This window comes from Tupaia chinensis, unplaced genomic scaffold (genome assembly GCF_000334495.1).
Source record: "Tupaia chinensis unplaced genomic scaffold, TupChi_1.0 Scaffold142716_1, whole genome shotgun sequence".
NCBI classification, from domain to species: Eukaryota; Metazoa; Chordata; class Mammalia; order Scandentia; family Tupaiidae; genus Tupaia; species Tupaia belangeri.
The window spans coordinates 2,180,315-2,203,102 of record NW_006202562.1 but is presented as its reverse complement, the minus strand read 5'-3'; the positions used below and the strand labels follow the sequence as shown (position 1 = coordinate 2,203,102).

The following is a 22,788-nucleotide window of genomic DNA, read 5'->3' as shown; positions in this document are numbered from 1 at the left end:
CCCTGGGGGGGTGATTTCTCGCTTTCTGTCTCTCTGTCTCTCTCTGTCTGTCTGGCGAGCGCACGTGACCTATAGCAAAAAAAAAAAAAAAAAAACCAACCAACCAAACAAAAAAAAAACCCAAGAATTAAAAAAAGAAAAAAAATAGAACTGTTAAAGCTTTAGTTGTTTCCTTTACCCATAGACCCTCTCCAGAAGTACTGTATTGTACTTTCCACATGGGTTTCTAAGCCTCAGGGGCAAAGAGGCAATATGAACTCTGGAGCCTCTGTCTGGGTTCAATTCTTGCTCTGTGCCTCAGTTTCTGATAAAGAGAATACCTACTTAAGCAGTTTTTAAAATATTTAACCCCAAGCATGACATGAGTACTGTTATGTCAAAATGTTGGTATCTCTCCAAAATTCAGACATTGGAACCTAATGTCCAATGTGACAGCAGTATAGAGGAAGAACTTCCAGGAGGTGATTAACTCATGAGAGCTCCACCCTTATGAATGAAGATAATGCCCTCATTAAAGAGGTTGAAGGGAGCAGCCTTCACCTCTGCTGCTATGTGAGAATGCAGCAAAAGGTACTATCATGGAAGCAGAGAGCAATCCTCACCATATGAATGTGCTGGTACCGTGATCTTGGACTTCCCAGCCTCCAGAACAATGAACAATAAATTTTTATTGCTTATACATGACCCAGTCTAAAATATTTTTGTTACAGCAGCAGAAACAGACTAAGACAGGCACTGACTAATTAAATTATATGCTGATTCCAGGGATGGCGCTTAACTGGAGAACCCACTGGCATTGGTGAATCATTAAGACTGGGGGTCCCAAGGCCAGCAGATGGCCTAGCAGTTACATCTCTGGACCCCCACATGGCTGACTGTTGTCTGAGTCCTGGATCCAGTGACTTGAAGCTCACTTTGGGCATGTGCACATGTGTGCCCAAGATTCAGAGGAGGGATTGCGGGTTATACAGAAAAGAAGAACCAAGTATTCAAATTCTCTGGGGTACCTAAACCCAGTCAGAATGACTAAGATTTAAAAAAAAAAAAAAAAAAAAAAAAAAAAAAAAAAAAAAAAAAAAAAAAAAAAACCCGGGGGGGGGGGGGGTCCCTGTGGGTGGACACCTGGGGTACCTGGGGCAGCAGCTAACTATCAAGTAGCAATTTTAGAATTTACAACAACTTAGTGAACTCTATCTCAGAAGAATGTATTCAGTTGTCAGAAAAGTCATGACATATATTTCTATGTTTTTCTATGCAAAAATGTGTCATGACTTTTCTGACGACCCAACAGTAATAACTTGAACCTCTCAAGGAAAGTGCTGAGAGGTTGGGCTCAGGTTACTCAGGTGCAATGTGCTGGCTATTTCAATTATTACATGCCAATTTTCTTAAAGCATACCTGTGGTTAAGGAAGCTTAAATGTTTTCATTTCTTTACAACCTACATCCTTTATCTCCTGCTAGCATTTCAATTTCAATAGTTTCCGTATGCTTAACTGTCCCAGAACCAGTAATAGAACATCCTTTTCTTTATGAGATTAATGACACTACATATCCAGGCTTTATAACATTTCCGTTCTCCCACGTTACAAAGCTAGCTGTTGGCTTACTTCTACTCTGGGCACTTGCTCTAATCATGGCTATCAAATACCAGCTTGGCTGCTCCAAACTTGGATGCGTCATTAAAGGAACATACAGATACTCAATGTCCTCTGTGAAGTCATAGCACTTGTCAGGCTCAATTTTGGCCTCATACTTGTCAGGATGATATTTCAAAAACTGAGCATTAAATTAATTCACTTAATCATTATTTTTTAAAAAAACTTTAATGACTATATTTAAAGCAACACACTGGTGTTATAATCACCACCCTGCAGCTTGAATAAAATTTTAAAGAGTCTAATATTTATGCATTCGTTCAACAAGTACAATGAGCATCTATGTTCCAAGTAGCAATCCAGGCTGAGAGACACAGCAGAGATAAAACACAGAAACATCCTGGCCACCTAAGGTTTACACTCTATCAATAATAAATGCTACCAGATAATAAAAACATAAATTAACATAAAACACTATGTAATTTAAAATTTTTTGCTAAAAGGTGAGAGGCCATTGAGGAAAAGGGAAAGGAGTGAGTTTCCAGGAAAGAAAAGACTGCTAATTTTAAAAGTGTTGGCCAGGGAATGTCTCACCGAGAACATGTCACTTGAAGAACTTGAAAGAAGGGAGCCAGCCACATTCTGTGCTTTAAGTGCAGACAGAGAAAACAGCATGTGGAGCAGCTGTGAGAAGGGAGTCGGTACACAGAGGAGTAGGCAAAGGAAGAGATCAGAGACTTCAGAAAGAGACAGTCCTCGGAGGTCAGCATGAGGACATCAGCTTGTATCTGGAATGATATGACCTAACCTGACTTGTGTTATGTTGTTTCATTAAACCGACTGGGAGGGGCCAGCAGGTGGCTTAGTGGTTAAGGTGATGGACTCCCACATGGTCAACCGTAGTTCAAGTCTCAGACCTGGTTTGGAACTCATGCTGGGCATATGTACATGTGTGCCCGAAGTCCCTAGAGAATGGAGGAGAAGGGATTGTGGCATGGCCATCCCTCTGGGGAGTGATTTCTTGCTTCCTGTCTCTCTGGTGAGTACACACACCCTAGAGCAAAAATTTTCCCCACTCCCCTTCAAAAATCACAGACTGGGAAAGTACAATAGCCCGAAGATACGAGAGGCCAGACTAAGAGCAACGTATGACTTGGGGAGAGGGGGGAGTTACACAAAGCCTCCTCAGTTGTATAAATGACAAACGGCTTCTCTGAAATTAAAATTTCAAAGACTAGACATCTGATCACCAGATAAAATAAATATTTTTTATTATTTTTAAAATTTTTATTTATTTATTTTTTTGGAGAGGTTTTTTTGCTATAGGGCGCATGTGCTCGCCAGACAGACAGAGAGAGACAGAGAGACAGAAAGTGAGAAATCAACCCCCAGGGGGTATAGCCACACCGCAATCCCTTCTCCATTCTCCTCTCAGGGTCTTGGGCGCACACGCGCCTGGTGTGAGTTTTAAGCCACCGAGTGCGGGACTCAAACCGCATTCAACTACATGGGAGTCCAGTGACCTAGCCATTATGCTAACTGCTGGTTCCCCAGATAAAATAAATATTAAGTGGTCTTTTAAGATCACTTTTCACCTATGGAACAAAACAAAGATGGGAATACTGAGACCGTTTTTTCCCTCCTCCATTTTTCCTAATATCATTCATGCGTAAGTACATTTTGGAAATATAACCTATCTTTTTAAACTAAGGTGCTAACTTAAACTAAACATAACAAAGAAATTCAGAGCTGGAGTGGACCTTCCAGATCCACCCAGCTCAAAAGCAGAGAAACAGTTTGTAGATGGCAAGACACTCATTTTTGGTCACACAGCAACTGTGAGCAGGGGCTGGAGCCATATCCCCTGCTCTGGTCTATTACAGAGATACCTAACCCAGCAAGGCAAAGTCTCTTTTTCCAGGGGAAAGAGAATGAATTTTTCTTTCAGATCAATGTTAAAAAAGCCATCCTCGGGACCAGCAGTTAGCATAATGGCTATGTTGCTAGACTCCCACGTAGTTGACCACGGTTCGAGTCCCGAAGCCGGTGGCTTAAACTCACGCTGGGCGCGTGTGCTGCGTGCCCAAGATCCCAAGAGGAGAATGGAGGAGAAGGGATTGCAGCATGGCCATCCCCCCTGGGGGGTGATTTCCTGCTTTCTATCTTTCTGTCTCTGTCTGTCTGGCGAGCGCACATGCCCTATAGCAAAAAACTCTCAAAAAAAAAAAAGGCCATCCTCCTCAGAACAAAGTGTAATTCTACTGGGTAGAAAGCATTACTTTAAAAAAATAGCAATGGGTCTACTGAGGTTTATGTAAAAAACACCCCAATCACCACGGTGCTCAGTGGAACCACCATCAGTTATCTCAGAGCAGAGAATGGTCAGAAATGCTCAGTCAATGCAAAGGTAAAGGAAACAGGTGTGACTATAAGGGGACTTCCACAAGTTCATGGAAAATGCAATCACAGTATAAGCTTATTTTGGTGCAAAAATTTTTGAAAACTTTGCTTTGTTTTTTTCCAACATGCATATTCTAGGAACTTTATGAAGACACCTTATATTTACCATATTCATCTCCAGTGTTTTATTCCAACTTTCATTCCTTAATGTAAGAAACAAAGGTTAGCCTTTATAATTCCAAGTAATTTTAACTTTGTATTTTTTAGAGAGATTTTTGCCATAGAACGTGTGTGCTCAATGGAGAGAGCAAGTGAGAGAGAGAGAAATGGAAAGACAGAAAATGAGAAATCATCCCCCAGGGAGGATGGCCATGCCACAGTCACTTCTCTTCCATTCTCCTCTTGGAATCTTGAGCATGCACACACACGTTCCTGGCATGAGTTTTAAGCCACCAGGTCCAGAACTCGAACACTGGGTGACTACGTGGGAGTCAGTAACATAACCATTATATCAACTGCTAGTCTCAGTAATTTTAACTCTTTTTAAAAAACATGTTTAAACATTATATATTTGTTGTGATTTTCGGGTCACCAGGTCCAGGACTTGAACTGTGGTCGGCCATGTGGAGTCCAGTGCCTCAACCACCTGCCGAGGCCAATTTTAACTTTGTGGTTACCACATGCATGCTGTATTAGATGACTTTTATAGAAATTGTTAACAGACACTGTCTCTATCCTTAAACTTACAGGCAGGTTTTCAAGCTTAGTTCTCTAAGACTTTGGTCCTTAGTCCCAGCACACACAACCACACCAGTTATTTAGCTCTACGTCCTGTCTCTCAGGCAGAGCTCTGCTCTTTTAGGGGAAATACAGTCATCTCCTCCTTCAAAATATTTTCAAGTATTTCCCTGAAAAGCAAACAAATAAAAGCTTTGTACATACCACTCCAATTCTTAGCCATCTTGAACATATTTGCAGCTCTGGTATACATTTCACAAGCCTCTTCTATTCTTGTGTTTCCTCTGATAAAAAAATTAAAGAGGAGGTTAATTGTATTATAATCACCATCCACACACTTAATTCTCTCTCCCTCAGATCTGGATGAACTCAAAGTCTGCATTCTTAGCCAGAGTCCTTTTTTTTTTTAATTATTTAATTTAATTTATTTATTTAAATTTGACCAGAGAGGAACAGAGAGAAAGAGAGAAAGCAAGTACCAGTTCCGGGATTCAAACCAAGGTTGGCCATGTGGGAGTCCAGCACCCTTAACCACCACACCACCTGCTGGCCCAGCCAGAGTCCTTTCTAGGTATAAAAACTCAAAAGTTTTATATCATTCTGAGTAATTTCTCAACGGAGATTAAGTTTTAAAGGATAGGGAACCAGCAGTTAGCAAATGGCTATGTCACTGGACTCCCACGTAGTCGACTGTGGTTCGCATCCCAGACCCGGTGGCTTAAAACTCACGCCGGATGCGTGTGCGTGCGTGCCCAAGATCCCGAGAGGAGAATGGAGGAGAAGGGATTGCGGCGTGACCATCCCTCTGGGGGGGGCTTTCTCACTTTCTGTCTCTATGTCTCTCTCTGTCTGTCTGGGGAGCGCACACGCCCTATAGCAAAAACAAACAAACAAACAAAAAAAAAAAAACCCTCTCCAAAAAAAAAAGTTTTAAAGGATAAAGATACTTTTCCCCTGCTATTTTTGATGAGTTTACCACTGTGGTTACTCAGACTTAAAAATAAAAACAAACCTGAAGCCAGAACATACAAGAAGGTACCAAGCTGTTCTATGGCTGTAGGATCTGCAGCTCCAGGAGAAGTGAGACCTTCTCCAAAGTGGAAAGGGCCTCAGGGTCCAGCCCTTTTCCCTGTGCAGAAATGCATTTTACAACATCCCAAGGAAGGCATCTCACTGCTATTTGAATATAATCAGTTCTGTAAAGTTCTTTACCAGATAGCTGATCCCAATGAAGGGTAGCGTTATTTCTTTATTTTTTAAAAATTTGCCAGAGGGAAGCCAGCAGGTGGTGTGGCGGATAAGGGCACTGGATTCCCACATGGCCAACCACGGTTCAAGTCCTGGACCTGGTGGCTTGCTTTCTCACTTTCCCTTTTTCTCTTTCTCTCTCTCTCTCGTCAAATAAAGAAAAAAAAAATAACAATAACTAATGGAAATAAATAAGTAATTCTTTAAAAAAAAAATTTGCCAGAGGATGTGTGCACTTGCAGTGGGACGGGGATGTGAAAAAGAGCACCTGCATGGGTAATGGTCACGCCACAGTCTCTCCTGCTCTACCTCTCCCTGCTGTTGGAATCCTGGAAATGCTTTCTCATCCTTGATTTTACTAAGCTAAGGCCCCTCTAGGAAAGGCATTTATCTGGGACCTGCAGTTAGCGTAATGGCTATGTTGCTGGACTCCCATGTAGTTCGTAGTTCAAGTCCCAGACCCGGTGGCTTAAAACTCATACCAGGCGCACGTGCGTGCGTGCCCAAGATATCGAGAAGAGAGGGGAGGAGAAGGGATTGCAGCATGGCATCCTCCCGGGGGATGATTTCTGGCTTTCTGTCTCTCTGTCTCTCTATTGGTCTGGGGAGCGCACATGCCATATAGCAAAAACCTCTCCAAAAAAAAGGGGGGGGGCATTTATCTATCTTATCTATACTATAAATGTAAAATAATCAAAGGAAAACCAAGTCATAGTATACGCTCTCTCTCTCCTCCCTCTCTCAGGCAAGCTCACACACCCTAGTGTGTGGCAAAAGTTCTGATAACACGCTACAACATGCCTCCGAAATACTACGCTAAGGCAAAGGTGCCAGGCACAGTGCTCCCCCTTGTCTGCAGTTTTGATTTCCTCGGCTTTAGTTTACCACAGTCAACAGAGGCCCGAAAGTAGGAGAGTACAGTACAATAACATATTTTGAGTGAGAGAGAAAAACCCGTTAACTTTCATTACAGTACACTGTCACACTAGTCTATCACTTCTGTCGATCTCTTACTGGGCCAGATTAATGTTATTGTAAGTATTGATGTACAGAAAAAACAGCATAAATAGGGTTTGGCACTGTGTGCAGTTTCAGGCAGCCACGGGTAATCTTGGAACACATCCCCCGATGATAAGAGGGGACTACTGTGTATGACAGGCACAGAGGCAGGCCAATCTACAGAGACAGAAAACAAATCAGAGTTGCGTAGGGCTATGGCCTGAATGTTCTGTCACCTCTGTGATGGTTACTTTTGGTTTCAACTTGAATGGACTAAGGAATATCTGCAGAAAGCATTATTCTCAGTATGTCCAAGTGAGATAGAGGCTATTCAGGCTAGGCAGTAAGGGAAAATAGGGGGGTCAAGATGGAGTACTGGGACCAGCAGTTGGCATAATGGCTATGTCGCTGAACTCCCCTGTAGTCGACTATGGTTCAAGTCCCAGATTCGATGGCTTAAACTCACACTGGGCATGTGGGCGTGTGTGCCCAAGATCCCGAGAGGAGAATAGAGAAGAAAGGATTGTGGCGTGGCCAACTCCCCTGGGGGAAGATTTCTCACTTTCTGTCTCTCTGTCTCTCTCTGTCTTTCTGGCGAGTGCACATGCCCTATAGCAAAAACCTCTCCAAACAAAAACAAAAACAAAAACCATGGAGCACTGACTATGACTCTGGGAGACCCCCAAACCAGACAGTCTACCCAAAACCAGTCTGAGCCCACTATAACCTGATGGAAGAACAACTTTCCTTTCTGATCTCTGTCCCTCTCACCAATTAACCATATTGTACTTAAAAAAAAAAAAAAAGTGATTCAAACTATTGTTTTAAAGAATTATTTAACTTTATGTATTTATTTATTTGAATTCGACTAGAGAGGGATAGAGTGAGAGAGAGAGAAGTAAAGAAAGTGAGAAAGCAAGCCACCAGATCCAGGACTTGAACCATGGTTGACCATGTGGGAGTCCAGTGCCCCTAACCACCATGCCACCTGCCGGCCACTCTATACTGTACTTTTGAGGCATACAAGCAAAATAATTAATAAGAGGCAAGGTCTCAAGACAGACCAATTCCTAAGTTTGGAATTTTAAGTGCTCAGGCCAATGAGCTTAAATGCATGAAAAGTTAAGAGTTCAGAAAATGGTCCACTCTAAGACGACCATGCTTGGGGCCAAGAGACAATCTTACCCACACCCCCAAAAATGCAAGACTAGCCAGTATGGACTATAATTAGTGCTAAAAGGCCTAATGATATAAGATTTCTTGTGGGACCAGCAGTTAGTATAATGATATGTTGCTGGACTCCCACGTAGGTGATCGTGGTTGGAGTCCTGGACCCGGTAACTTAAACTCACACCATGCATATGTCTGTGTGTTCCCAAGATTCTGGGAGGAGAATGGAGAAGGGACTGCGATGTGCCCCCTCTCGGGGGGTGGTGGTGGTGAGTTCTCACTTTCTGTCTGTCTCTTGCTGTCTTTCTGGCGAGCACTCACGCCGTATAGCAAAAACCTCTCCAAAAAGAAAAAAGATTTCTTATGACCATTAACCACTACTTCCTTATGAAGACCCATGTAAGGTAAAAGACGGGGATCCTAAGAATGTAGTCAGAGTACAGGCCAGGGTGAAATTATAGAACGGCTACGTTTGGGGGGAGACACAATAGCTCAGCTCTCACTGAACTGTCTGCTCACCTAACAGTTTGCAGCAGTGGCCTAATGACTGACCTAAGACAAAAGACTTTTTTCTGGTCTCATCACACTCCAGGAAAAACATAATCCCATTTTATAGCCCAAAGCTTTTAGGCCAAGAGAGTCTCCTTGTGTACCCACTCCAAAATTAGGAAAAATAACCAAACCCATCCTGGATGTGACATGCCCCCGACCACCGCCACGAGGGAATGCATGCACCACCTGGGAACAAGCACAGATAAAGCCCCTCAGCCCAACTCCAAGGGGCAACCCACTCAGGGCCCACATCCCCACTATCGGCTTGGAAGCGCGGCTCTCCCTTCTCTCCCAATAAACTCCACTGTGTGCCTACATCTGTGTCTAATTCTCCATGAACTGCGGAAAGGAACCCGTGTCCCGCCCTGGGTGCTGGCTTTGATCACCCCCGCAGCACCATGTTCCCCGCGGCACATACAAGTGCTTCCAGAAGGAATTACATCAAATTCCAAGTAGGCTAGAGACGGAATACACATCCTCATTTTGGGATGAGCATGATCCATGATCCAATGAACATGGAATCCAGAAAGAATCAATACAGAAGACAACGAAGGTCTCTGTGAGACAGCAGGACAGACTTCTTCTGTTGCCCGGGACATGAGAACTCATCCGTCTTTGGACTCCAAGACTTACACCAGCTCCCCTCCCCACCGCAGGATCTCAAGCTTCCATTCTCGGACAGAGTTACATCATCAGCTTCCCTGCCTCTGGGCCTTAGGACCTGACTGATCCACACCATAGGAATCCAGGACCTCTGCCTCGCAGACAGCCTACCTGGGACTTCTCAGCTACCATAACTACCTGAGCTGACTCCCTGGTAAACCCCCTCTTACACAGCTATACACACCCTGCTGGTTCTGTATCCCTAGAGAACCCTGACTAGCATACCATCCAAAACCCATGCTGAAAGTTAGTCCCCAATGTCACTGTGGGGGGTAACAAGTGTAATGGGGGTGCTTCAGGTCAAGAGGGCTCGGTCATCTCAATGGATTAATGCCACTACAAAGGGGCTTGTGGGAATGGTTCTCTTTCATTCTCCTGCCTGGTGATGATACAAGGCCTGTCCTCTTCCCCCTTCCATCTTCCACCATGTGAGGACAAAACGAGAAGTCCCTCACCAGACAACAGATTGCCTGAGCCCTCATTTTGGACTTCTCAGATTCTGAAACGGTGAGAGATGAGAAATAAATGTTTGTTCTTTATGAATTTTGCAGTCACAAGAATTATGTACAACACAAAGGGACAAGACACCTAGGGCTGAGAGAAAGGGGGAGAATGGGGGAGCAGCAGTTAAGAGGTACAAGATTTCTTTGGGGTAATGTGCCAAAATTGTTGTGATGGTTATAGTTCTGGTAATATGCTGAAACCACTGAATTAAACTGTATGCTGTGTGAATTTATCTCAGTAAAGCTGTTACCCAACCCCAAAAACAAGGGAACTGGCAGTTAGCGCAATGACTATGTCTCTGGACTCCCACGTAGTCGACCATGGTTCGCGTCCCGGACCCGGTGGCTTAAAACTCATGCAGGGTGCGTGTGCGTGCGTGCCCAAGATCCCGAGAGGAGAATGGAGGAGAAGGGATTGCGGCGTGGCCACCCCCCCTGGGGGGTGATTTCTCGCTTTCTGTTTCTATGTCTCTCTCTGTCTGTCTGGCGAGCGCACGCGCCCTATAGCAAAAAAAACTCTCCAAAAAAAGAAAAAACAAAAACAAAACAAGAAACTTGTAGGAACTTTGTCACATGGTGAATAACAGGGTGACAACGAGCTATACCAAAGGGGAGTATCAGCAAAAGCTTTCTCTCAGAACTTCAAATTTATATATTTACAAAAAATCTATTAACTAGTACGTTTACCCAATGGAATGTTCCTAACCAGCTTAGCCATAGCTCTGTAGAACTAACAAATGCTTGCCCCTTCCTTGTGTCTTATTTTTCTAGAGTACCAGGAACCCTGAACTGTAATTAGAGTGCAATCGTTCTTATTAAAGGTTTCCAAATAAAACTAGCTTAGTCGAGATGTACTTTATCCTATTATTTTCAGGGACAGATACAGCCTGGAATAACAGAACGCCTACATTCTGCTATATTGTTTTGTGCTAGCTATTTCCACAGATATTATGCCCTGTTCATTACCACAACAACCAAGAAAAACACTCCCTCTGTTTTGCATAATACAAAATGGTACTTGGAGATCAATGTCTCACTTAAGGTCAATCAAGTTCAGCGATCTTTATAAAAACACTGAGTGAACCCTGCTCGACTGAGACCCTCACCTCACCAAAACAAAACCATCTGAAGTGTTCCTTTCTGAAAGACACCAGAGAAAATTCACTTGTCAGAACAGAACATGACTAAAATATCACCAAAAATGTGGTCTGGAGATTCCCCCCAAATGCTTATTCTGTTTTCTACATATGAGATTGACCATTTATACATTTTAAGGACAAATATGCAGAGTGTGTGGGGCAGAAGATCCTTGACAACAGAAATTAAGATTCTGTGAGGGGATCTGTTATAAAATGATAGTTCACAGGTACATGGCACTAAAATGGCATCAAGAAAGCTAAATTAATCTATTTTGGGGGATTCTGGCATTGAAGAAAAACTTTCTTCCCCATGAATGGAAATACCGACTAGCCTGCACAGGAACCGTCACCACCGGACCACCTGTCGGTGATGGGGCAGGGTGGACTCGCTTCTCTTCTTGACCATACTTACTCAGGAAACACTGATCTAGATCAGTAAATGAGAAGACACCCTAAGGGAAGACATTTCTTGACCACAAGGAGGTCAGAATGTGGAGGAAAGAACATCAACATTTCCGAGGGTGCATCCAGCTGCCCCAACTCACTGGGGAAACACAGCAAGCCACGTGTCCCTCCAGGAGCCTGTGCACAGCAGAGCTGAGAAAACAATAAATCCTCAAACAATCTAGCCTTGATTTTTCCTCTTCCTGGATCACAATTATTTGGGAGCACTGTAAAACACTGGCAACTACAGTATGTGCTATTTTAAAACTGTGGGTGGGAGGAAGGAGACATTAAAGTACAATTGTGGGAACTAATGGCACGCACATCACGAGATGTACCCAAAAGAAAAAGGTGACAAATGCTCAGGCAGAATAAAGCAGTCTCTAAAGTCACAGGATACGAGGAGGGAACATCACAAAAAGTGACAATGATGGGTGGGGTGGTGAGTATGCCAAGCCACAGAGAAAACCGAGCTTTATTATCAGGGTACCAGGCCCTGGTAAGGGGCTGAAAACAGGGATCACCATTGGCAGTGCTGGGCTCATGGGGGGAACGCCCACAAAACGGGACAGCTCCTTCTCGTTACTTTCCAGCAGGTCTCCTACACCCTGACCGACATTCTGGAGAGAAGGCCCAGCACAGGCTCGGGGCATAGACCCCAATGGCAATGCTGACTGCTTAGTGTCTAATGGAAAGATCTGTCACAACAACATTTTTAAAGATTTTCTTGCCATGTGGGATCCAGCCACCTCAACCATGACACAGGCTGGTCCAGCAATTAATTTTCATATGATGCCTCATTTCTGTAATCTCCATATTCTAAAAGCTTGAGGTTTTCTTAGATAAACGTTATCCTTCCAACTGAATTTATTTTGAAACAATCAAATTTCTGTCAGGTGACACTGGAATTAGAGATGTCTACAGTAGGAGAGGGGCGGAGGCCCCAGTGGGAAATTTTAGAAAGGGAAGAGGGAGAGAACTCTCCAGCATACTAATGTGAATTCTTACACCAAAAGCTGCACCCAGATTGAAGCAGCATTCGACGGTCCCTTGTTTTTCTTTTCCATATACAGGAACCCGAGGTGCAGCAGAAAGGTCCGGGGCACAGGCTTCGGTCAGAGTGCTGACCTACAAACAAGTGCTGGCAGCACCAGTGCCTGCTTCTAGGGCCTCCTCCCCCAGGGAGGACACAAAGAAAATTCGGCCAGGCCAGGCCAGCAGGCACTACGCCAGCAAGGGGAACACGGTCTCTGTGCTCTGCCTTAGACTCCTGGATTCAAATTTCTGAGCGCTTTTCATTTTATTTGTTTATTTAAGAAAAAAACTTTCTCAGAGAAATCCGAGACATTTAAGGACAGTCTAACAAAAATATGTATTTAAAATAATTTTCTGAAAAAAAAAACTGCAGGGAGGTTTCTAGAGGGTTCATGAACTTTTTTTGTCTCTGTTTTTTTGAGAGCTTTTTGCTATAGGGCATGTGCACTTGCCAGACAGACAGAAACAGACAGAGACAGAAAGCGAGAAATCACCCCCCGGGGAGGATAACCACGCAGCAATCCCTTTTCTTCCATTCTCCTCTCAGAATCTTGGGCACGCACGTACACACGTACACACACACACGCCTGGAGTGAGTTTTAAGCCACTGGGTCCGGGACTCGAACCGTAGTTGACTACATGGGAGTCCAGCAACATAGCCATTACGCTAACTGCTGGTTCCAGGTTCATGAACCTAACAGAGTGATAGAAGACGGGTAGGGAGGCACCTCCCATGGGGCATGATCACACTACAAGCCCTTCTCTCCCTCCTCCGGTCAGGATTCTGGGCATACATGCACATGCGCTCTGCGTACCTTTCAAGCCCCACGTGCGCAAGTTGAACTATGACGTTGGCTGATCCAATGCTCTGAAATTAAGTTTCTCAGGACAGGTATGTCAAAGTAAGTTAGCTGAACTTTATTTTGGCGCTAATCTTAACATCTCAACTTGATATGGGAAGTAGTCACTTCCCTTAAAGAGAGGAAATACGTAGGGTTTGCCCCTATTAATAAAATAAAACCAAGATATTTAAATATCTGAGAAAGTCAAAAATAGTAATTACTGGATAAACTAAAAAATGACTATTGTACACAACCTGACTTGCCAACAGTAGTTTTTAAATTGACTTTCAACCTATAAAAAATATTGATGAGCCCTGTGATTCCCAAAGGAATGGTGACTGTTTAAACACACAAATTGGTCCATGCATCATCCAAAAACCACACAGAACAGTAGAGAGTAAATAAATACAATCACCCATAACCCATGCCTTCTGCAAAACTAGGAGACAGAATTCAGCATTCCACTTAAACGTAATTGGGAAATAAAAACACGTGATTAGATGATCTAGCAACACAGTCCCTACTGGAATGGCACAAGAGGGGATGTGGCTGGGCCTTTCAATGCTCCCAGTGGTGGCTCAGGGACAGTAATGGCCAGCAAGGAAGGGCCCCACTGGGGTGGGGAAACACAGAGAGCAGGTGTACGGCCTGGAGGGCCAGAGCCCGTGGAACTGAAAGGATGGGACAGGCCAGAGGTGGCAGCCCCCAGAGGACACCGCACTGCTCGGAGTCTTCCCAAATAAAGAGGACGACGGAGTGGGATGTAAGTCCCCACTGACCCCTCCATCAAACCATTCAATAAAGAACTGTACTTACCTGCACCAACAGAAGAAAGCACTGAAATGACAACACCTGTGGTCCCCCCGCCTCCACAGAAATATACTACTGTGGCCCAGGGAGTACCACAGTACTCGGAACCAGAAAGGGAAGCAATGCTATGGATTAAATGTGTGTCCCCAAATTCACGACAGCATTTGGTTGTGATGGAAATAAGAGGGTGAAAATCAAATTACGGGGTTAAGAGGTGGGACCTCTGGGATTGAAGCCTTGCAAGGTGAAGGAGCGATGCAGATTCACAGACACAGACACACCTGCTCTTGCTCTGTCTTGTCACGTGATGCTGTCCCCATGTTACTCACCAGTAAGAAGACCGTGTCACCAGACGTGGTCCCTTGACCTTGGACCTCCAAAACCATAAGCCAAATAAACCTCTACTTACAAATCACCAAGTTTCAGGTATTTCACTATTAAGCAACAGAGAACTAGAATATATATAAAGCTAATATATATGAAGAATAAAAATTTTTAGTTGACAAAGAAAGTGTTTCTCCAAACAACTACAAAGCAGAGGAAAACAATAATCCAATATGATTCAAATATAATTAAGTGGGGCCAGCAAGCGGTGTGGTGGTTAAGGCACTGGACTCCCACATGGCCGACTGTAGTACGAGTCCTGGACCTGGCAGCTTGCCTTCTCGCTCTCGCTGGTAAAAACTGAATAATAATTAAAATTAAATTAAAAATATACAATTAAATGAAAATTTGCAGATAGGAAAGTATACCGTAAGTTAGAAATTCAGAAACTCAGAAGGAAAGAGAAAAATGAGATGAACTCGTATTTCAGAAAAGACAGTAACTCACAAATGAAATCTTAGGTATCACACACTGGGTCGTTGGAAAAGTCATGACGTTGTTTTTTCAAGTTTTCTATGCAAAAATGCGACTTTTCCGACAGCCCAGTACATTAGTAAAAAAACAGATACTACTAACCTTGAGGAGGAAAATGAAGAAGGCCAAGAGAATGAAAATGAAATGAAGGGAAAAGTACTGGAGAAAATCTGATATAGAGGACAGGCAAAGGGCCAACATCCATATAACTGCAAACGGGATGGAAAAATATCCATTGAAATGGAATAGTTACAACTAGAATCTCAGAAAATGTTATGGAAACTAAAGAATACCCAAACCTAATACTGAACAGGCTTACCACGGGCTGGGAAAACTGACTCATAATAGGCTACTGTGAAACATCCCAGACTGCCCAAGCCAGCACAGAGCCCTGTACTTCTGCTTGGATGGAGAGCATATCTCTTCCACTCATATCATCAAAGTCCGTCACGTGGCCATTGGCCACGAGTGGCTCCAGGCGGCAGGGGGAGGGGCTGGGCAGCACAGGGAACATGTCAACTGGAAAAATGTATGATCCTCTTACATAAGACAGCCCCAGATAATACTTACGAGCAATAAGAAAGGAGGGGCTGTTCCCCTGGAATCAGACAAAGCAGAATCTGGGCTGGAGAGCATTAAATGGGATAAAGAAGTTCACTCGTAAAGCTAAAGATACAATTCATAATAAAATTATGTAAATTGTGAAGACCTTTGTACCTAAAGGCGATAGTCAATCAGCTTTATAAGGCAGAAACTACAAGAGATGCAAGACAGAGATACACTTGTCAATAAGGCATTAGTGCACTCCTTTCAGTCCAAAGCAGATCAAAAGGACAAAAAATACAGACATGAAAGACACAACATAATCAACAATACATTTTAAGAATTTCTATCAAACCCTGCTAAGAGACTATCTACCTCCTAAAGTATGTCTGTACTATTCATGAACACCAACCATAATTAGGTGACAAAGAAAAGCTTAGTACGTTCTCTGATCATAATGAAATAAACTACAAATTAATATACAAAAAAAGAAATTCTACCTGGAATAAAATCCTTAAACAACTCTTGGATCAGAGGAGAAACAAACTAAAATAAAGACATTATACATCAGGATCTATAGATTATAACTAAAGTAGTTTTAAAGAAAAATTCATAGCCATGAATACTTGGATTCAGTCAAACAAAACAATAGGAAGTACGTAACACCCTACTCCCAACAAAAGAAAGCCAAAACAACAACAAAAGTATAAGCAGAAATTAGTAAGTCAGACAATATAAAACCAATAGATTAAATCAAAATAACTGGTTGTTTAGAGGAAAAGAACCAAGAAGAAAAGAAACACAGAGGTACAAAAAAAAAAAAGAAGAAGAAGAAGGGGTAAGAAGGAAATAACTATTGAAACTGAAGTTTTGTTTTGTTTTGTTTTTGAGAGATTTTCACTGTAGGGCGCATGCGCTCGCCAGACAGACAGAGAGAGACATAGAGACAGAAAGCGAGAAATCACCCCCCCAGGGGGGATGGTCACGCCGCAATCCCTTCTCCTCCATTCTCCTCTCGGGATCTTGGGCACGCACGCACACGCGCCCAGCGTGAGTTTTAAGCCACCAGGTCCGGGATGCGAACCGCGGTCGACTACGTGGGAGTCCAGCGACATAGCCATTACGCTAACTGCTGGTTCCCGAAACTGAAGATTTTTAAAAGTCATAAAAGATTGTTCTTGAGTGGTGGCTAAGACACTAGATCTCACAAAGCCTACTCCACAGCTTGAGACCCAAATCAGGTGACTTGAAAAATACACTGAGTACATGTGCCCACGTGCCCAAAATCCCAAAAGAGAATGGAAAAGGGATTGCAGAGTGGCTATCCCCCCTGGAAATCTGGGAATGATTTCTCACTTTCCCTCCCTCGCTCTCTCTTCTCTGGCAAGTGCAAGTGCCCTATGGCAAAAGTATTCAAAAAAAAAAAAAAAAAGGAGAAAAGAAAGAATAAAAGAAAGAACTGCTTTCTATAACTTACAATTTTTTTTTTTTTGAGAGACTTTTGCTATAGGGCATGTGCACTAACTGGAAAAACAGACGGACAAAATGCGAGAAATCACCCTTCCGGGGAGATGGCCATGTCACAATCCCTTCTCTCTCTCTCTTTTTTTAAGAATTAGAAATCACCCTTCCAGGGGGATGGCCATGTCACGATCCCTTCTCTCTCTCTCTTTTTAAGAATTATCTATTTTAATTTTATTTATTCATTCTTTTTATTTTTTTAATTTGACCAGAGAGCTAGAGAGAAAGTGGGAAAGCAAACCAATAGGTCTTAGACCACAACCATGGTTGCCCGTGGGAGTGTCTAGAGTCTTAACCACCACGCCACCTGCTGGTCCCACAATCCCTTCTCTTTCCTCTTGGGATTTTGGGCATGCACGCACACATGCCCAGTGTGTCTTTTATGCTGCTGTGTCCAGGACTTGAACGGTGGTCAACTACATGGGAGTCCAGTGACATAACCATTACACCATCTGCGGGTCTCTTTTCATCTAAGTTTTTAAAAATTCACCTGAGTTTTCAAAAATTTATTTGTAGGGACTAGCATCTCTCTGGCCATTTCCCAGGGAGGATGATTTCTCGCTTTCTGTCTCTCTGGTAAGCGCATGTGATCTATAGCAAAATTCTCCCTCACAAAACAAACAAGCAAACAAAAAAGCCACTTGGATGAAATGAATAATTTCCTCCTAAAGTACAATTTTACCAAAACTAACTTCAATAGAAATAGAAAGTTTAAACATTCCAAATTCCAGAGAAAGAAAAAGTAAGTTACCAAAAAATAACCACCCAAAAGTCCAGTAGTTACAGTATTAAGTAGATCCCACTTGAACCTTCAAAGGCCAGAGTCTAGGAACAAAGAAAAATTTCCAAATTCTCTTTCTTTAGATAGTTGCTATAGGGCATGTTCCTCACTAGAAGAAAATAAAAGGGCAAGTGAGAAATCACCCCCAGGGAAGATGGCCACACCATAATCCCTTCTCCTCCACTTTCCTCTAGGGATTTTGGGCATGCATGCACACGTGCCCAGTAAGATTTTTAAGCCACCGGGTCTGAGACTTCAACTATAGTCGGCCGTGGGAATCCAGCACCTTAATCACCAAGCCACCTGATGGTCCCCTAAATTCTTTTTATGAGGCAGTTGTTAACATCAATACTTCAACCTGATAAAGACTACACAAAAGATTTATAAAATCAATTAAAAAATGTAAATCAGGAAGACAAGATGGTGGGCTCACAGTGACAATCTGTCAAAGACTGAAAAGCAGTTTATCTAAAAGCAGATTTTAAAAGCAATTTCTCTTCGGAACAACTTTTTTTTGTGACACCTAAGAAGCCTCTTGACTCACCGTGGCAGTAACAGGGATAAATGTGTGATATCAAAGACAACCATCTTGAAACATTTCCTTCCATCCCAAATGGAACTTTATATTGTGTTTGTCATAAATCTAAGTATTCTTCTCTTCCAGATGACTATAACTGCAAAGTGGAGCTTACTTTGACATCTGATGGTAGGACAAGAGTGTGCTACCACCCGTCTGTGGACATTCCATATCAACACACAAAACCTACCCCTAGACCAGATCCTGTGCACAATAATGAAGAAACACATGATCAAGTGCTGAAATCCAGGTTAGAAGAGAAAAGTGAACACCTTGGACAAGGATCCATGATGGAACAACTTAGCAAAATGTTCCTTACTACTAAGCACCATTGGTATCCTCATGAACAGTATCACAGATGTTGTAAACTGGACCCCCCAAAAGACAGATGACATCAAGGTTCTCAGAGGAATCAGAAACGTGCTTCATTTGTCATTTATGAAAATCTCATGTGGTGTATTTACTAATAGGTTATGTAATAAAATAATTATAAAATTCCTTTTCGCACATTAAAAAATTGTAAATCAGAATCCAATAAAGCCCATTAAAAAATAATACATTATAATCCAAAGAGCTTTATAATCCAGAAATATAACAACTGTTCAATATGAGGATACCCATTACTTAGCACATTAACAACTAAAGAAAAATCATGTTTATCTCCATGGATACTAAAAAGACCTTCAAAGCACACTAATCCTTAATGAAAACACCAAGTAAAAGAGGAATTGACAGATGCTTTCTTACCATGAAAAAAGATAGTCCTTAATCCAAGAAAGTATTGATTTATTAATTTGTTAGATTTTTATAAGTTATCACTATTTACCATAAGCATCACTTAAAAACAGAAAGAACTAGCATCTTGAAATTCTACTCTCAAATTTCGTAACTGTGAACTGTTTCAGTCACTGAAAATCATTTAATAAAATGAACACAAAGTGAAAGTCTAAGAACTGTTATAAGTCTTGGATAACCAGGGTAATCTGTGGCCTAGTCACATGAACACTTGGTTTACACCTATTTTTTTGTATCTCAAAAACATCCTAGTTTGGGGAACCAGCAGTTAGCATAATGGCTATGTCGCTGGACTCCCACGTAGTCGACTGTGGTTCACGTCCTGGACCGGGTGGCTTAAATTTCACGCCGGGCGCGTGTGCGTGCGTGCCCAAGATTCCGAGAGGAGAATGGAGGAGAAGGGACTGCGGCATGACCATCCCTCCTGGGGGGTGATTTCTCACTTTCTGTCTCTATGTCTCTCTGTCTGTCTGGCGAGCGCACACGCCCTATAGCGAGAAACCTCTCCAAAACAACAACAACAAAAATCCTAGTTTGGACAATATATTCATAGTCACTCTATAAGCTATAGAAATAGAGAAATATTAAAATTTTAAAGTATAAAATAATTGTTTTGATTAACTTAAAGAATTATTCAGCATAGGGACCAGCAGTTAGCGTTACAGTTATGTTGTTAAACTTCCATGTGGTCAACCATGGTTCGTCCCAGACCTGGTAGCTTAAACTCATGCCAGGCACGTGTGTGTACGTGCATGCCCAAGATCCCGAGAGGAGAATAGAGAAGGGATTGTGGTGTGGCCATTCCCCCTAGGGGGTGATTTCTCGCTTTCTATCTCTGTCTTTCTGGTGAGCGCACATGCCCTATAAACCTCTCCCCCCAAAAAAATTTAAAAAAAAGAATTATTCAGCATAACTAGAGAATTACAGGCTAAAATGTGTTGACATATAAAAGGTAGCATTAAGAGATTAAAAACGTAAGTAAAGTCAGGAGGTAAGGCCACGTAAATTATGATAAATTCCTCATTTTTAACAGAATCAAAAGAAACTGCACAAAATCTTTTTCTTTTAGAGGTTTTCTCCCTTAGGGTTTGCGCGCTGGAGGGTGTGGGGGGAAGACAGAGACAGTGAAAGGGAAAGTGAGAAATCACCTCCCACAGGGGATGGTCACACCACAATCCCTTCTCCTCCGTGCTCCTGGAATCTTGGGCACACATGCCCAGTGTGATTTTTAAGCAATCAGGTCTGGGGCTGGGATTTGAACTCTGGTTGGCTATGTCTAAGTCAAGCGACATAACCTCTATGCCATGTGCTGGCCCCAGTACTGTGCAAAATAAAGAAATCAGGAAATAGAGTTTCATAGAATTATTTGGTATTATGTTGGTACCCATCTTTAAAAAGATAGTTAAAAATAGCTACTTTTGAGGAGTGAAGTTAAGGAAAGGGAAGACGAGGGGAACTTTACTTTTCATCTGAAATATCTCTAAACTTGTACATTTCTATCATGTATCAATGTTTATAATAAAGAAAATTAAAAATAGAAGCGCCAGGAAGTCCCCTTCACCTGGTACACATTTGCTCTTGAAAATCAGCAAAAGTAAAAGCCAGCACTTGTATTAGCATTAGTATAGTCCTTCTCTCCCCAGTACTCACCAAGGCAAGGCCTGCTGCATGCCATGAGCCCGGTGAGGTGCCGGGCCACCACAACAGAACAGGACTGACCCCAAGTGCTCACGCACCACTGGACCTCCCTATCTAAGCAACGGCAACGCTACACCTTCTGACAGAGCAGACCTCACTGAGCACACAGAAAAAATAACAGCTATCTGATGAATACCACGAAAACACAAACAGGAAAGGGTAGCTATGTTAATGGCTTCTCATTTGATACCCAAAATGTAACGTGACCTAAAATGAGAAAACAAACTATTGTAATTAATAGTGATACAACTCTGTGCAGATGAGTAAGCATCATGGCACCTCACTCCCATACACCCTGAAAAGCAGATTCTGTCCCTCTTCCTGTGTGAATATTTTTTAAAAAAAGCAAACAAACAAACAACAACAAAACAAACAAACAAACAAACAAAAAACCGATAAACCAGAAACTCTGCATACACTCTACTAGGCTATAATCATTAAACTAGTAAATGAGGCAACTATACTTCAAAAGCACATCTAAGGCCAGCAGGTGGCATAGCGGTTAAAACAACTGTTCAATACAAGGATCCCGTGCGAGCCTAAAATCCCAGCCGAGTGGAGGAGATTGTGGCATGGCCATTACCCCTGTGGGATGATTTCTCACTTTATCTGTCTCTTTCTAGTGAACACACATACTCCATGGCAAAAAAACTAGAAAACAGATACTTGCATGTAAGGCATAATTATTATGTTTCTTATGTAATACAGATATAACAAATAATTACCTGACATACAGGTTACCTTATTTCTAGGATACACACACACACACACACACACACACACACACACACACATATCACACTATACCATCCGTCTTCATAAGTAAATCTGAGCTTAACGATTTTTTAAAAAATTCATTCTGATTTGTATATTAATTCTGAGGAAAAACAAAATGTTTTACAAATACTGAAACACTGTCCCACCACATTTTGACAAAATAAAGCTAAGTAAAGAGTACTGATAATTGGGGCCAGCAGGTGGTATGGTGGATAAGGACGCTAGATTCCCACATGGCCAACCATGGTTCAAGTCCTGGACCTGGCTTGCCTTCTCCCTTTCCCTTTCTCTTCTCTGTCTCTCTGTCTCTCTCGTCAAATAAAGAAAAAAATAACAATAACAAATGGAAATAAATAAATAATTCTTTAAAAAAAAAGAGTACTGATTAACAGCATACAATGCTTAAGAAATACTCCCAATATTTCAAAGACTCATAAATGACAGATTCACAATTACTTCAACATAACCCAGTAGGACTGTCATTAAATTTACATAGATACCATCACACTAATAGATTTTTTTTAATCACCACAGGATGCATGCTCTGATCAGAGGAGGAAAGAAGAGGGAGAGAAGAAAGCAAACACCAGTGAGGTGTGGCCACGCCACAATCCTGTCTCCTCCACTACTCCCTTCTGTTGAGATTTGGGACAAAGATGAACAGGCATCTGGTGTGTTTTTCAAGCCACAGGGCCAGCCATATACGATGCAGCTTCCTTTACTAAGTCATGGTGCCAAGCAATTACAGCTTTTTTTCTAAGCTCTTAGATCAAGGAACATTGAAAAGCAAGAGAATATGGGACCAGCAGTTAGCGTAATGGCTATGTCACTGGACTCCCACATAGTCGACTGCGGTTCGCATCCCCGACCCGGTGGCTTAAACTCACGCCAGGCGCGTGTGCGTGTGTGCCCAAGATCCCGAGAGGAGAATGGAGGAGAAGGGACTGTGGCGTGACCATCCCCCCTGGGGGGTGATTTCTCGCTTTCTCTCTCTCTTTGTCTCTCTCTGTCTGGCGAGTGCACGCGCCCTATAGCAAAAACCTCTCCAAAAAAAAAAAAAAAAAAAAAAAAAAAAAAACAAAAAAATGGGATATTGCC

At 42.4% G+C, this 22,788-nt stretch overlaps 1 protein-coding gene across 1 annotated transcript in view; it reads right to left on the bottom strand.

Annotated features, from left to right (window-relative positions):
• The window catches only part of NAPB (NSF attachment protein beta), a 55,285-nt gene that overhangs the window by 28,573 nt on the left and 3,924 nt on the right, over positions 1 to 22,788 (bottom strand). Inside the window, exon 2 of the mRNA XM_006163616.2 lies at positions 4,940 to 5,019. Within this exon, the coding sequence (XP_006163678.1) occupies positions 4,940 to 5,019 (80 nt within the window). The remainder of the gene's footprint in view (positions 1 to 4,939; positions 5,020 to 22,788) is intronic.